This window comes from Bubalus bubalis, chromosome 21, assembly GCF_019923935.1.
Source record: "Bubalus bubalis isolate 160015118507 breed Murrah chromosome 21, NDDB_SH_1, whole genome shotgun sequence".
NCBI lineage: Eukaryota > Metazoa > Chordata > Mammalia > Artiodactyla > Bovidae > Bubalus > Bubalus bubalis.
Genome location: NC_059177.1, coordinates 51,942,683 through 51,956,324, shown reverse-complemented (window position 1 = coordinate 51,956,324; position 13,642 = coordinate 51,942,683). Strand labels below are relative to the sequence as shown.

Below are 13,642 nucleotides of genomic sequence, written 5' to 3'. Positions count from 1 at the left end.
AATTCATAAATCCAACTCCCACAGCTTTGTATATACTATACTCTGTTGACACAATGTATTGAAAATGTTTAAAAGACTATTTCTCCCATACACTGTTCACTTTTTGAGGTTACAGTCTATCTTATTCATCTAGAGCTCCTGGCATCTAGCATAGCACCTGGCTGAGTATGTGCTGAATAAATGTTTTAAGAAAGAAGGGAAGAGTATTTTGAATAATAGGTGCTACAGACTGTTATGGACTGAACTGTGTCCTCCCCAAATATCATATGTTGAAGCCCCTGATGTGACTGTGTTTGGAGATAAGGTAATTAAGGTTAAATGAAGTCAACAGAGCAGGACCTTAATTCAATAGGAGTGGTGTCCTTATAAAAAGATGAAGGGACACCAGGGAACTCTCTCCCTCCATATGCACACATAGAAAAGGCCATTGTGGACACAGCCAGAAGGTGGCTATTTGCAAGCCAGAAAAAGAGGCCTCACCAGAAATCAACTCTGTTGTCAATGTGATCTTGAACTTCTAGCCTCCAGAAAGTTCAGAAAATAAATGTCTGTTGGTTAAGCCTCTCAGGCTGTAGCATTGTTACGGCAGCTCAAGCAGACTAATACATAGACCATTTCTTGGATATGAAACGTGTATGAATACACATCCTCAATAAAGGTAAGAATTCAACTCAAAGTGACAAGAAAGGGTAGGGAGTAGACACAGGTACACCAGGAAAAATGGCTTTTTAAAAAGTTTTATTTCAAGAACTTTGTTTTTTTTTTTTTACCGGTATTTCAAAAAAAGGTGGGTCAAAGTACAAAAAAAAAGTCAGTTGAATAATAGCATAGGTTTAGAAATCACAGCAGCAGAAGCAATGTACAGACAGCACAGACAGAACAATCCAATGTATTGTAATTCTCTTCGGGTTCTTTGCTTATGGTGTGTTTTTTCCCTCCTGTACAAAATACACCAAGGCATGCCATGAAATCAGAAGAAGAAAGGAGTTTAACAAATGGTTACAAGAAATAGAATCTGTACAAGAGGAGATAATGCTTCTTCCCCCGCCCCCCACCCCCCATTTCCTCTCTTGCTCGGCTTCAGGTTAAGTTGTTCTGAAGACAGTTCACCTCCAGGTCAGCCTGGTCACCCTTGCCACCCTCGAGTTTGGGGGACATGGAGTTCTGGATGTTAAATGGCTCCTCCTCTTTCAGGCAGGACTTGAGAGCTTCCTGGATTTTGTGGGGAGCACTAGAATCATCCTGGAAGAGAAAGATAAAAGCTGAGGCAAGAGTGGGAGGGAGACAATGGGTGGAGGAATTAAGTAACATCTCAGACTTTTTTATTTTACTAAAAAAAGGTAAAACTGAGAAAAGGAAGAAAGTGCTGAGGCTTGGATGAACCAAAGTGACTCATTAGCAGCTACACTTTCAGAACATCATCCTCAAAAAACACTGGCCATGTACGAGTGAAAACCCGACAGGTAACTGCATTACAAATACCTGTAAGGGAAGCCACACTGGGGAGAAACAGTCCTTTTTAATACTCAGCCTGGTCCCTCTAAAGCCTCACCTGCTGGTGAGCTGTGCCTGGCCCCTCTTCACACAGCCCTCCAATCCTGAGGAGTTCTGCTCTCGCAAAAAGGTCTTGATCAGGAACATGACTTGTTGGTGTGCAAACAGGGCTGTCAGGGTCAGGCGCAGAGCTGATTCCGGCAGAGTCAAGGCCCCTCTCCCCACAGCAAATTCACGTTCTCTGACTAGAGGCCGGAGATGTGCGAGCCTATCAGACTTTATCTACCACACAGACGCCGACTTACACGGTGTCCCTCAGTCTAAGGCCTGTGCTGCTGGTTTGCAACCCCTCTGTGATGGGTCCCCGTGCCCCCTGCCTCTCCGTGTTGCCTGCAGCCCCAGGACTAGCTTCTGAGCCTCACTGAACTTGTTAACGCTTCCCAGGAAACCCGCACCAGTACAGTCCTCCAGCTCTGTGTTCAGAGAACTCTTACAGCGACACCTTCTTCCCACTACTCTTCCTTCAGGACTCCCTGAGCAGATTTTACCCAGGGGGCCTCGGTTCTTTCTCAGAAGCCCCAAATAGCTATTGTAAGTGCTCGGAATTTTTGCAGATCAAAGAAGCTGTGTAGCCGCCCAGGCAGGTTCATGGAGGGCAAGAAGGGTAACTTGCCCATCTGACCAGCCAGCTCAGCCCTTTCTTGCTTTAATCACTTCTGAAATTCAAGATACTCATGGTGATTAAGGACCAGGACATTCTCTACAGAACGGTGAGCCCAAGTCCATGCTGCCTGCTCCTGAGTCTGACCTGTAATGACACTAGGTCAGGTGAGGGACTAGTTGGAAAGTAGGGAAAGGCACTAGAATTACATCAGACGTTACGGGTGTTCACTGTAGTGTCCATGTAGAAATCACTGTGACCTGCCCCCGCTCCAGCCTCACTGAGCACTGTCGCAGAAGGCCAGCTTGCACAGAGCAATCTGAGAGTTTCGAAGACTTCAGGAGTGATTTACAGACAACAGCGGAATACACGCTCCCCAATTCCAGTGTGTATGAGACAAGCACAAGGCGAAATGAACTTAATTCTGTGTTGAGGCAGATTTCAGGCAAGGCCGCTGTACACAGCGCCTACAGGCAGTGGGTATTTTCTACCCCTGCTTGGAGAGGCTGAGAAAAAACTGTTCAGTGGCATAAATGTATATGTGTGAGATGGAAAGATCAACCTGATATATTAAGTGTATTATGTACACACACACACAGGTTTTTTTTATGGAGAGGAAGCAGGATGAGGTAGAGCTCGTGTGAGGTGTGGGGGAAGACGTTGGACATAAATACCTGAGACCCTGAGTAGAAGGGACTGGGGATCACAGCAAAATTTGGAGCAAGACAGGATGGCCTACACTCACCACTCCTCTGACAAGGATGGAACTCACTTTCACGTTTTTCAAGATAACTACCCCTACCCTGGGCCCATCACACTCTCCTTGGGGGCATACAGGGGCACAGGGATATTCTCCTAAAGTGAAAAAGTGAATTAAGTGAATCGTATAGACCTGGGCATCAAAACTGATGCCATGAAAGTGGGGAACCTAATTAAACCTGGCCTCTTGAGGACTTGGACAGAGGAGAAAGCTGCCTTCCGGGCCAATGGGTGGGAGAAGTCAATCCTACAAATCAGGAACACAGGTATCTGACAATGCTATGAGACGAGCTAAGTACCTTCAGCAGGTAGAACAGGTGAGGGCGTGTCTAGACCAGGATGGAGCGATTCTCATCCAAGTTTTTGCTCCAGAACTCCATCCTCTTAGGCCTGGGGTGGCTGAGTCCCTCAGCTGAAGGCCCCTCTGCCTTTGATTTGGTGGAAGTCCCTCATCGTGAGGAAACTGGACCTCCCCCTGGCCTAAGCCCTGGGAACTATTTCCAGCTTTCTGTCCCAGCCATATGAGCATCCTTCCGCCAGGGGTTCAGGCCTGGATGTCTTCTTGTTCAGACACAAGCCTCTATCAAAAGGGGGCGGGCAGCCAGTGTTTTACCAAATATATGGAGGAAACAGAGACTGGGAAGTAGCAAAGATTTAAACTGGTGGGTAGGGTGGGGATGGGAAACATGAAGGGACCTCCTAGAAGATCCGTCCACTCTCAGGAGGACCAAGTCCCCGCCACGACCCTGCTGACAGCACAGCTGGGAGACGACAGGGCGGCTTCCGGCGCTCAGACATTCGCCCACGGAATTAAGGTGACTTCCCTCATGCCGTGCAGTGGGAGGTGCCTGGCCTTCTACACACTTGCCATTCCTCCCGGAAAAGAGCAAACCTTCATAGCAGGGGCTGAAAAGCCATGGGCTTTTCCTTTTCCTTGTGAAGTTTCTTTCTGAGGCTGGCTGCTCAGTGACACAAGACCCTCACACACTCAGCTGCTGGCTCACCAGCCACAAGGTCCCACGTCACTGCACAGGGCCCAGTCCAGGAGCAGCACAGAGTGATGAGCGTAGCAGGGGAGAGGGACGTGCCCCGACACAGACATCAGCCAGGGACCATTCCCTGACCAGACCCAAAGTGGTACTTTGACGTTTGAAATCTTTTCAGACAGTGGTTTATAGAGATTATTGGAACTGAGTAGGAAAAGGCCCCATTCCATGTCCTTGACTTATGTAAAAGAAATAACCCCTCTGCTAAAATAAAGAAAACTCTACAAAATTTTAGGAGATGCCAAAATCAACAAGGTTTTTTTTTGAGGGGTGAAGGGAGAGGGATGGGGAGACTAGCTGCCCCTGTTTCGGGTCCCAGCTCATCTGGAGGTTCTCTCACTTTCATCCTGCTGCCAGCAGCGCTTGTCAGCAGTCACCGCGGTGGCTGAAGCAACGGCCAGGGCTCCACTTCATCATAAGGTGGTAACTGTCTTCACTGTCAGTGCACAAGATCTTCACTATGACCAAGTCTGACTTCTGGGTGAGGTGGAGGGAACGAGAGGTGAAGTGGAAAATCCAGCTGCCGGACAGGAGAGCCACCCCCCACAGGCTCAGGGCTTTGGCAGAGGTGACAGGATGTACCCTGGGGCACAAGCTGAGGGAACGATGCCCGTGGAAATGGCCCCCAGGATCCCAGAGGAGCCAGAGAGCTGAGTGCTGCCCAGACAACCCCAGGGCCCTTCTCGGGCAGAGTACACCACGGCTGACCACCCTGCTCCACTCTGTTTTTTCTCTGCCATATGCTGAACTCAAGGTCAGTGGCAGTTTTCCTGGATAAATGCCTTGCTTTCCAAAAGCTGGGTCCGCAAGAACTGGAGACCTTTCTGTTGGCTCCTGCAACCAAGGCCTCCAAGAGACGCTATTTCCTTCCCCTCCATCTTTGTGAGGAGGAAATGTGGACGTACCAAGGCTGCCAGAAATGCATGAGTCAGAAGCTTTGCCAAGGACCCTTGCACTCTGTGGACAATAAACATCCTGACTGCAGGCACTCCTCTACAGGTCAGGCCTGTTGTCCCTCATGTATGAGATGGCACATCAGACAGTGGGTCTGAGAGACCCCATGGCAGGCCACTGATCACCAGTAATTCATAAATGACAACTACATGCACATCACTGCCAGGGGCTGGGTATGTTGGGATGGGATGTTCCAAGACAAGGCACATCCTACATCCTTGTGGGTTGATTGGAGTGGTCACCAATCTCAGACGTGACAGGACATCTTTTTCCCTTGACAGTTATGCTCATCTTAAACTTACTAGTATCTTGGTACATACCACATAAAATATATTTGTTCTCTATCCTTTATAGCAAAGTCTTTAAAAAATTAGCTTAAATTGGCCTTTTTTATTTCTTATTTGAATTGACTCTTTTTCTCCTCCTTCTGCAGGTCAACTTGTTCTTTTCTGGGGTTTGGTGAACAGCCTCATATACTATTATTTTCTCCTTTGCCTTCTGGGGATGTGCTTTCCCCAGTTATAAAGAAAGGAAATGGTCTATCAGGACCTCTTACTGGGTTTCAGCTTACATTTATAAACCCATCCTCGTAAGGACAGATTTACACCTACACTTATGGTTCTGCCAGCGTTCTGTGCTTCCCTTTATATTGAAAACTTTAAAAACTATCCTAGATTGGCCTCTCTCGGTGTATATAACCAGTGTATATAAGCCTGCTCATTTTTAGGGCTCTCAAAACAGTGTCAAAGAGATTGTTTTTCCGGCAATCCCAGAGGTTTTCCCATTCACCCCAAAGAACAAGCAGCACCTGCTTCAAAGACCAGCGAGAAAGTCCCTAGCAAGAAAAGCAGAGGCTTTCTTCTCAATGTAGAAAAGAAGACAAAAATCAGACTTCTAAAGCTGAGATGAAGCTAAGAATCATACGTCATCCCAGAAATGGCTCTTCTGTACTTTGTGCTATTTTGCCTGTCCAGGAAGTGACACGCCATCATGCCCTTCTTCTCACTCTCATGGCCCGGCCAGGCCACACTATTCAGACCCTCAGAGCTCTGAGGAGTGGCTCCATAGGCTGAAGTGAACCAGAGATGCGGGCAGGGGCGGGAGCATGCACAAGGACAGATGCGAAGACAAGTTACCTGACAGATAGCGTTTCAGGCACAGGCAGTGAGGGGGAGGGGAACGCGGAGGGTCGCAATGCTTCCTTACGTTTGGGTGAGAGCCCTCGGCAATGGTGGACAGGGAGAAGTTATCGTTGTGGAGCTCAGATGGGGTCCGGAATTTGCTGGTTAGGACAGAAGAGAGAAGGGAAAATGTAAGTGAAACGATCACAGCGACATTTGATAGAAGCTTCACAGGGCAAGCACTGTATTTCGTCAAATGTCATGGGTGTGCCCCTACTTGCTGTACCACTAAGAAAAACCTTCTGCCATTTAAACCATGGTCCAATCCTTTCTTATCACCTAGAGTTTTCATTACACACTTTAAGGCACTCATTTAGACTTTAGATAAAGAACTGACAACGATATGAACAGCTATGACCACGTTTGTGCCTGCCAGACAATTACAACTACATCATGACTGCCATCTGGCCAACAGTGATTATAAGATGCCAGCGACTGTAAGACACAATCCAATTTCAGAGATGCTAATATGTGGGGAAAAAATGGGTATCTTAGAATCAATATGCGACAGCAGTATCTGTAGTGCACTGGGCACATGTATTAATAGCGTTTGCTGAGTGGTAACAAGGCTTGGGAAAGAAAGGAGGTGTGCAGAGGAAATAAGGAAGGTGGCATTTGAGCTGAAGGGCTGGGGGAGCCATGATCTGTGCAAAACACAAACTGGTTCCAGGAGGAAGACCTAGAAGAGGGCCCTTCCCTGGGCCTCAGCTCCTGCTTCTCTACTGCCCTGGCAGCGCTCCTTCTCTCCCCGGTCATCAGCAGCAGCCCTGGTAGGTGGTCCCATTCCCACCCTGACCCTCCCCCCACCCCCTCAGTGGCGGTGTGAGGAGCCAAGGGCCTTGGCTTGTGATCACATGCACAGATACAGCCCTGCCTCAATGCACAGGCACAATGGAGAGGCCCTCGCAGCCCCAGGACAGTTAGCTGAAAGGCGGCAGAGAGCTGCTGGCATCTGCACGTCCCACGAGTTTACCCAGCAAAGGAGTAACAGATGGCGTTTTGTCCCTTTCCCAGGACCCAGGGCAAGTCCTTCAGTCCCATTCTCTGGAGAGTCTCGGGTCAGGGGGAGGGAATTAACTGGGGGGAAACAACAGGGGGAAAAGGGGGTGGGGGCGGTCCTGCATAAATTGCCTCTTGGGTCCTGAGGAAGCTGAACTCCAGTCTCCTCCTTTTCTGACTCCTGTGACATTTCAGAAGGTTCTTTACTTTGCTAAGTGATAACAGTGACTGTCTCAGGGTGGGTAAGGTCACATCCGAGTGTTCAAGGCATGGGCTTCAAGGGTAAACGCATGTTGATTCTCACAGGTGCTCAGCTGTCACTCCTCTGCTCAGAGAAGAGCTGAAATGAGACTCCACATGCCCATATGGCCCTTCAAATCCACAGTGGAGGAAGTGAGGCCGAGGTCCTAGCACTCCCCACATTCTACTGAGAGGGAACGGGGACTTCCTTGAGCCCTCTGTTCTTCTGCCTGAACCAGGGTGGACCAGTTTGAAAAGCAACACACTGCTAAATCCTTTCACTGAAGAGGACAGCACATCTGAGGCAGCTGGAGGAGTCACTTCATGCTGATTTGGGAACGAAATCCTCATACTGGCCTCTGGCTGTCAAAGACCTGGGAAGCAGGTTTAATCAGATGGGGGTGGGGGGCTGAGCGCGGTACTTAACCAGTTACTTGACCAGAGTCGGGAGCTGCTATACTCTGGCTGCCTTTCCTAAGCATCCTGAGAAAAGGTGGCGAGTGTGTGTGTGTGGAATGGTGCTGGACAGCTGCAGTCTGCCACAGGGGCCTAACCTCTGCTGCAATTACAGCACATTCTGTGTAGGAACGGATAAGCTTGGGTGAATCTCTGGTATGAAAAATGCAAGCAGGGATGGACAGCAGATGCCAGAAACCCTCAGGACCACATTCCTGTATCCCACAGGGCGGGGCTGGCAGTCACAGACTCACTTGGTCCTGCGCAGCTTGGTGTTCTCGGTCTTGAGCAGGTAGAGCTTCTTGGCGAAGAACACCGTCATCATGAAGAGCAGAAGCAGCACGAGGGCGGCCGAGCCGACGGCCACGCACATCACCTGGAAGTCGGTGATGATGGACTCGCAGCGCATCCCCTTGTGCCAGATGTAGTCCTGTGTGTTGCACCTGCAGCGGGGACAGGGCGAGGCTGAGGCGATGGGCCGGCAGCCGTGGCCGCAGCGAGCGTCTGACCCCTGACCCCGGGGCTGACATCAACACCCTGCTCCTATGAGCAGCTAAGGAAGTGTGGTGTCCTCGTCTGTGCAGACTTTAGGGTTGCTATTCTTGCCTCATCTTTACAACCACACCAGGAAGAGTGTGTGGCACAAATGCGTCGAGGGCGGTCGACACAAATGAGGTAAACGGGGCGCTGAGAAACGGAGCACACTGGCCATTCACAGGCCTGTGAAGTGACTGAGGGAAGGGAACCCCGTTTTCCACTTCAATGACAACAATCACAAGATTCCCCCGGAACCCCCCAAGCCCCACCCCGGGCTCTGGTGGGGGGAAAAAAAAAAGATGAAAAACAAGATCAATAGGAGCTACTGCCACAGAGTAGTAGGACCCACCCTATCCTGGGGCACTGCAGTCCCATCTAGTTCACGTGGCCAACCAGACACTGAAAATAAGGAAGCGACAGACAAGGACAAGCACAAAGATAGATGTACATTCTCCCCCATCTCAGCAGCCCCCCAAGTGCTGCCCCTACAGCTTCCTGTCCTGTCACCATGAGAACTGTCATGAAAGCAGAGTGAGAATCAACCCTCTGGGTGGGTTTCAGTCCTTTTGTTGAGTGACTTTCTCCTGCCCTTGGGGACATTCCCAGGCTCCAACTCTTCCAATGACATTGCTGTTTCCATGGGAACCAGGCTGCTTCAAAGAGGAAAAAATGTGGAAGGATACAGAGGCAGGCAAAGGAGGGAGGACATGAACCTCAGGGTGAATGACAGAGGAGAAAGGAGTCCAGAAATGGGGAAATCAAACCCGGGAGAATTAGCCACTCCACACCTAGAAGAGGGCGGGGCTCTGTGGCAAGCAGTGAATTCTCTTATCCAGCTGCCCCTCTGCAGTCGTGGGAGGCTGTTGGAGGACAGCGGGGAAAGAAGGTCCCTCTAACAGAGTGCTCTGGAGAAGTTCTGCCATAGCTCTGCTCGTTTCCCTGCAGTGGTCGGGTGACACAGACAAAAGCATGCTGCAGTCTGCAACCAAGGGCTCAGCAGCCTCCTGTGAGTGGAATGTAAAACAGTTTCCAAGCCGGGGCTGGGCCTGGGTGTACCCGTCAGAGGAGGAATTTCTGGTAGGGAGGCCCAGGGTGGGTGATCCTGGGATGGAAGCTGTGCAAGGGGGGCTGGAGTGGACTAGTGAGAAGTCCTCCTAAGGCAGGATCCACTGGAGGATCCATGGTCAGTATAGGCATGCCACTCAGTGAGGTCATGCTTACTACTGGGGGGTCCCTTGATAGCTCCAGGAGGTTCTGGGAACTGTTCTAGTGCTCCAGAGGCAACGAGGGCTCCAAATTTAATACTCTGATGGGGAGCTAACTTCGAAGGTGAAAACTCAGGCCTCCAATAGGATGAAAGATACTAATTTTGCACAGAGATTTCATAGCTCCCAGGCTAAAATCATTACTATAGTCCTCCCTCCACAACTAGAGTCTGAGGAGCAAAATCAGGGTTTCCTTGTATTTCTGGTAGCCCTTAAGCAACCAGCAAGGTCTTGTTGCCATAATACCTTGTCACAGTTCTTTTTGGCAATGGCTGGCCAGCTCCAATCAGAGCTGTGTGGACACATCTTATATTAGTGACCCTAATGACACAATCATTTATAGGAAAGAACTTCATAGGAAGGAAACTCAAGCTTTAATGACAAAGGCACAGCATGCATGCATTATATTATTCTTCTATCAGAACATTAAGACCTATAGAATCTGAATTCTTTATATACCTCCAAAAAGACCCAGAAAAAGAAACATAGGGAATGGCACTTAAAAAAACAGAGATACCCAGATTACAGAAATGTTTCACTCTTAGGACTGGTAGAAACAAGTCCCAGAAGACTCTGAGGTCTACTTGCCACTTCTAGGGCCTGTAAAGGATGGAGAGAAGCAAACCACTCAGCCCTGGACATGTGCTTCATCCAGAATATGAATAAGCCCATGAGCTCTCCAGCAGGTTAACTACCTTGCCGTGAGGGCAGGTATAGGGGGTTAATTACCAATGAGGCATGGGCTGGTGGCTGCACACAATATCCTTACTCTGACACTAAACTCTCTGGGTCTTTAAAACATGTCAGACTGAGTATCTCCAGGAAGACAACAACCAAGGTAGAAGGAGTAAAGTCACTATCAGAACTAAGAAATGCCAAACGTCTGCTGTGTGAGGAAGGACACTCTGCTTGACTTGACCTGTTTGAATGGCTGCTCTCTGGGTCTTTATCCAATGAGAAGGTCCTCATTCGTGCCACCTGAAGCACGTGCCCCCAGGGTCATGGAGCCCTTCTTCTGCCTCGCACATGGCTCAGAGGGAGTGGTCAGCAGTTCTCTCTTCTCCCAGGGCGTCTATGGACCTTCTCCTTCTGCAAGTTTAGCTAGAACTTGCCAACAAGAACTTGCCATCAAGCCAGCAAAGGCCTTTTCCAAAATCCTTGGCCAAGTCCTTTCGTTTCGCCTTTATAGTGTACTGGTTTGGTAAAGGGCACGGCACTTAGAGGAAATGCACAATCTTACTTGTGAGGAAACTCTCCTAGTGATGAGCTCACAGGAAGTACATTTACGCTGTTAGTCTGTAGAATATTTACTGGGACCATCTCTTGACCCATAAACACACAAGCTCTGGGAACCTGTCACATCCCCCTCTCTGCTGAGGCAACCTCCCATGCCCCCTTCAGGAGTTCTCTTGACAAACCCCCTGGACACCTGCCTGCCACATCCTTACCTGCAGAAGGCCCCAATGTTCTCCACCAGGTAGCACTGGCCGCCATTGTGACAGTAACTTGGGAAGAGGTCGCACACTGACCGGCAGGAGCCGTTATGTCTCACAAAGCCACTGCGGCACACGGTGCCATTCTCGCTCGGGGCCAGGTCCCTGCCTGGCTCTCCTGGGCGGGGCCTGAGGGCGATGCTGCTGCCGGGGACCATCCCCAGAGTATGCTGCGGAGGGACAGCGTGCCACCGACTGGTGGGCTGGCCTGTCCCGGGCCCCTGACCAGGCTTCTCAGTGGGCACTAGAAGGTCATTTTCATCTTCCAGGTCTCCGCCTCCCACTGCATCCTTGTCCTCCTCTTCTTCCTCCTCTTCATCCAAGTCATCATAGAAGGATGTGGTAGGGTAGAAATCAGACTCATCAAAGGGAGTGAAGTCATCGTATAAGTCAAGCAGGCTCCAGGAAGGAGTCTCTCCCCCGGGATCAGGGTGGTGCTCTGAGGTACCTGGCGACCCAGGGAAGCTCCCCAGGTCGGCGCCACGGCCCTCACCATCCAATCCTTCGAAGTAGTCGATGTCAATTATATCTGACGCTGGGTGGGGCTCCAGTGTGCCCTGAAAGGGGTACGTGGGCTCTGGCCCGTGAGGGTCAGGTGTGCTGCCTCCCAGGTTCAGCCAAACCTCCATGGGGCTCTCCTTGGGGAGTTCGGCGCCTGGGCTCGGCTTGTCGCCAGGGGTGGGGGAGGGTGGTTCACTGGCCTCCTTAGCCTCGAAGGTGGCTGCGGACGTCGAGGACGTCCCAAGGGCTTCGTCGGGAGTCGGGAGCGTGGCTGGAAGGGCCTGGGTGTCGCCGCTGCCCGCCTCTGCGGTCACTCCGCCCAGGCCTGGGCTCTCGGCCTCCAGCCAGGCTGTGCTTGTCACCGCCGCCGACGCCTCCAGCGCCTCCTCAGCCCCGACCCCAGGGCCCACCAAGGCCTGCTCGCCGCCGGGCGCAATCCGAGAAGTCTCATCTTTCCCAGCTGCTGGTGGGCCGGCCTTCTCCCGCGTGTCGTTAGCACGCGGCTCCCACGCCGGGACGCTCTTCACCGGCGTGTCTGCCTCGACGGCGCTGCCCGCCTCAGGCACTGTGGGAGGGAGGGAGAGGGGCGGGGCGTCAGCGACCGCGCGCGCGTTAGAGCTGGGGCAGCGCCCCGCCCCGGCCGCGGCTGCTCTCTCAGACCCCCGCCAACCTTAAGCCTCAGCTTCAAGCCTTCCCAAGGCCACGCCCCATCCTTAAGCCCCGCCCCGAGCCCGCCCAATAAGCCCGAGAACACACCCGACCAAACGTTATCCTAGCTTAGGCCCCGCCCCCAAGCGAAAGGCCCCGCCCCCGACATCACCCGCGCTCTATCCCGGGCGGCCCTCAATTCCGGCTCCTGGCAAAAAGTCTTACCTCGGGGCTCCATTCCACACGAGGCCCCGCCCCAAAGTCGCACCCTTAGGGCTCCGCCCCGAACTCGCATTCTCCTGCCCCGCCATCACCTCCAGGTCCCGCCCCGAAATCTCACCCTCAGGCCCCGCCCCAACAGGCCCACCCCCAGCCAACACCTCGGTCTCCACACTCGGGTGGCGGCCGCCGAGTCGCCTCCAGCAAGTCCCCGCATCTCCTCGTGCGCCCCTTCCCCCGCCCGGGCTGCAGGCAAGACGCTGCCCCGCCCCCTTGGCAGAGCTCGCGGACACCTCTTGTACCCGAAGCCAACGGGACCCTGGCCCAAGGTGGGGCGCGAGAGCCACTGGGGTACCGGTCGCGGTCTGTACCTACCTGGCGCGGCCCCAGAGGCGAGGACCAGCGTAACCCCCAGAAGCAGCAGCAGCGGCGGTGGCCCCCGGCCCGGGCCCCCGCCCTCGGCTCGGCCCATGGCGCGGAGCCCCGACCGCTGTCCGCGGTCTGCCCGGCTGGCTGCGCCCTCGGCTCACCGGCCGCCGCGCCTCCCGCCCGTGCTGCGGCCGTCTCAGCCCACGATGGGCAAAGGGAGAAGCCGCATGCCGCCGCCGTCCGCCGCTGTCCCCGGCGCGCCGCGCCTCCCCGCCTCCCGCGCCGCCGCTGCCGCGCTCAGCGCCGCCCCCACCCCGCCCGCCGCGCCCGCCCCGCCGCACGTAGCTCTGACGCCGGCCCTGCTCAGTCCTGCGGTGGGGACAGACAGACCCCCGGCTCTGCACGCGGAGACAAACGGACGCGGGGTATCGCGCGGGCAGGCGCACAGCGCCGCGCGTGGCATTAGCCGCCAGGTGCACTGGCGGGAGACCTGCGGGGCGGGGCCGTGGTCCCGCCCTCCCAATGGAGGGGCTGGCACGGGCCCCCCAACCGCGAGGAACCCACCCGCCAAGCGGCGAGCACAGAGGGGGGCGCCCAGACACCCGCAGGCTCGGGGCGGGGCTCCGAAGGGCCGCAGGGGGCGGAAGCCCCAGCCCGCGCTGTGCCAGTGAGCCGAACCCAGGGCACACGGAGCTTCTCGGATTTCTGCACCAACCCGGTGTTCAGGGCGAAGGGTCTCCGGGAGGTCCCCGAGAACCCAAGAGGGCGGGGCGGGCGCTGACAGTGCCAGGCAAGGGGGCGAAGTGGACCTCCCAGGCTC

At 53.3% G+C, this 13,642-nt stretch overlaps 1 protein-coding gene across 3 annotated transcripts; it reads right to left on the bottom strand.

Annotated features, from left to right (window-relative positions):
• Window positions 1-721: 721 nt before the first annotated feature.
• On the bottom strand, window positions 722-13,072 carry CSPG5 (chondroitin sulfate proteoglycan 5). Of its 3 annotated transcripts, none has more exons than XM_025272248.2 (6): window positions 12,829-13,072; window positions 11,041-12,151; window positions 8,045-8,233; window positions 6,121-6,196; window positions 4,301-4,437; window positions 1,037-1,242 (listed from the first exon to the last, which is right to left on the bottom strand). In XM_025272248.2, the coding sequence occupies exons 1-5, from the start codon at window positions 12,923-12,925 to the stop codon at window positions 4,327-4,329; spliced, it is 1,584 nt and encodes a 527-aa protein (XP_025128033.1). In that variant the 5' UTR covers window positions 12,926-13,072; the 3' UTR covers window positions 1,037-1,242; window positions 4,301-4,326. The 3 variants fall into 3 exon arrangements, 2 of the variants coding, with proteins under 2 accessions (XP_025128032.1, XP_025128033.1); XR_006547317.1 differs by having other exon boundaries at window positions 6,051-6,196; XM_025272247.2 differs by lacking the exon at window positions 4,301-4,437 and having other exon boundaries at window positions 722-1,242.
• Between the last annotated feature and the right edge of the window lie 570 nt (window positions 13,073-13,642).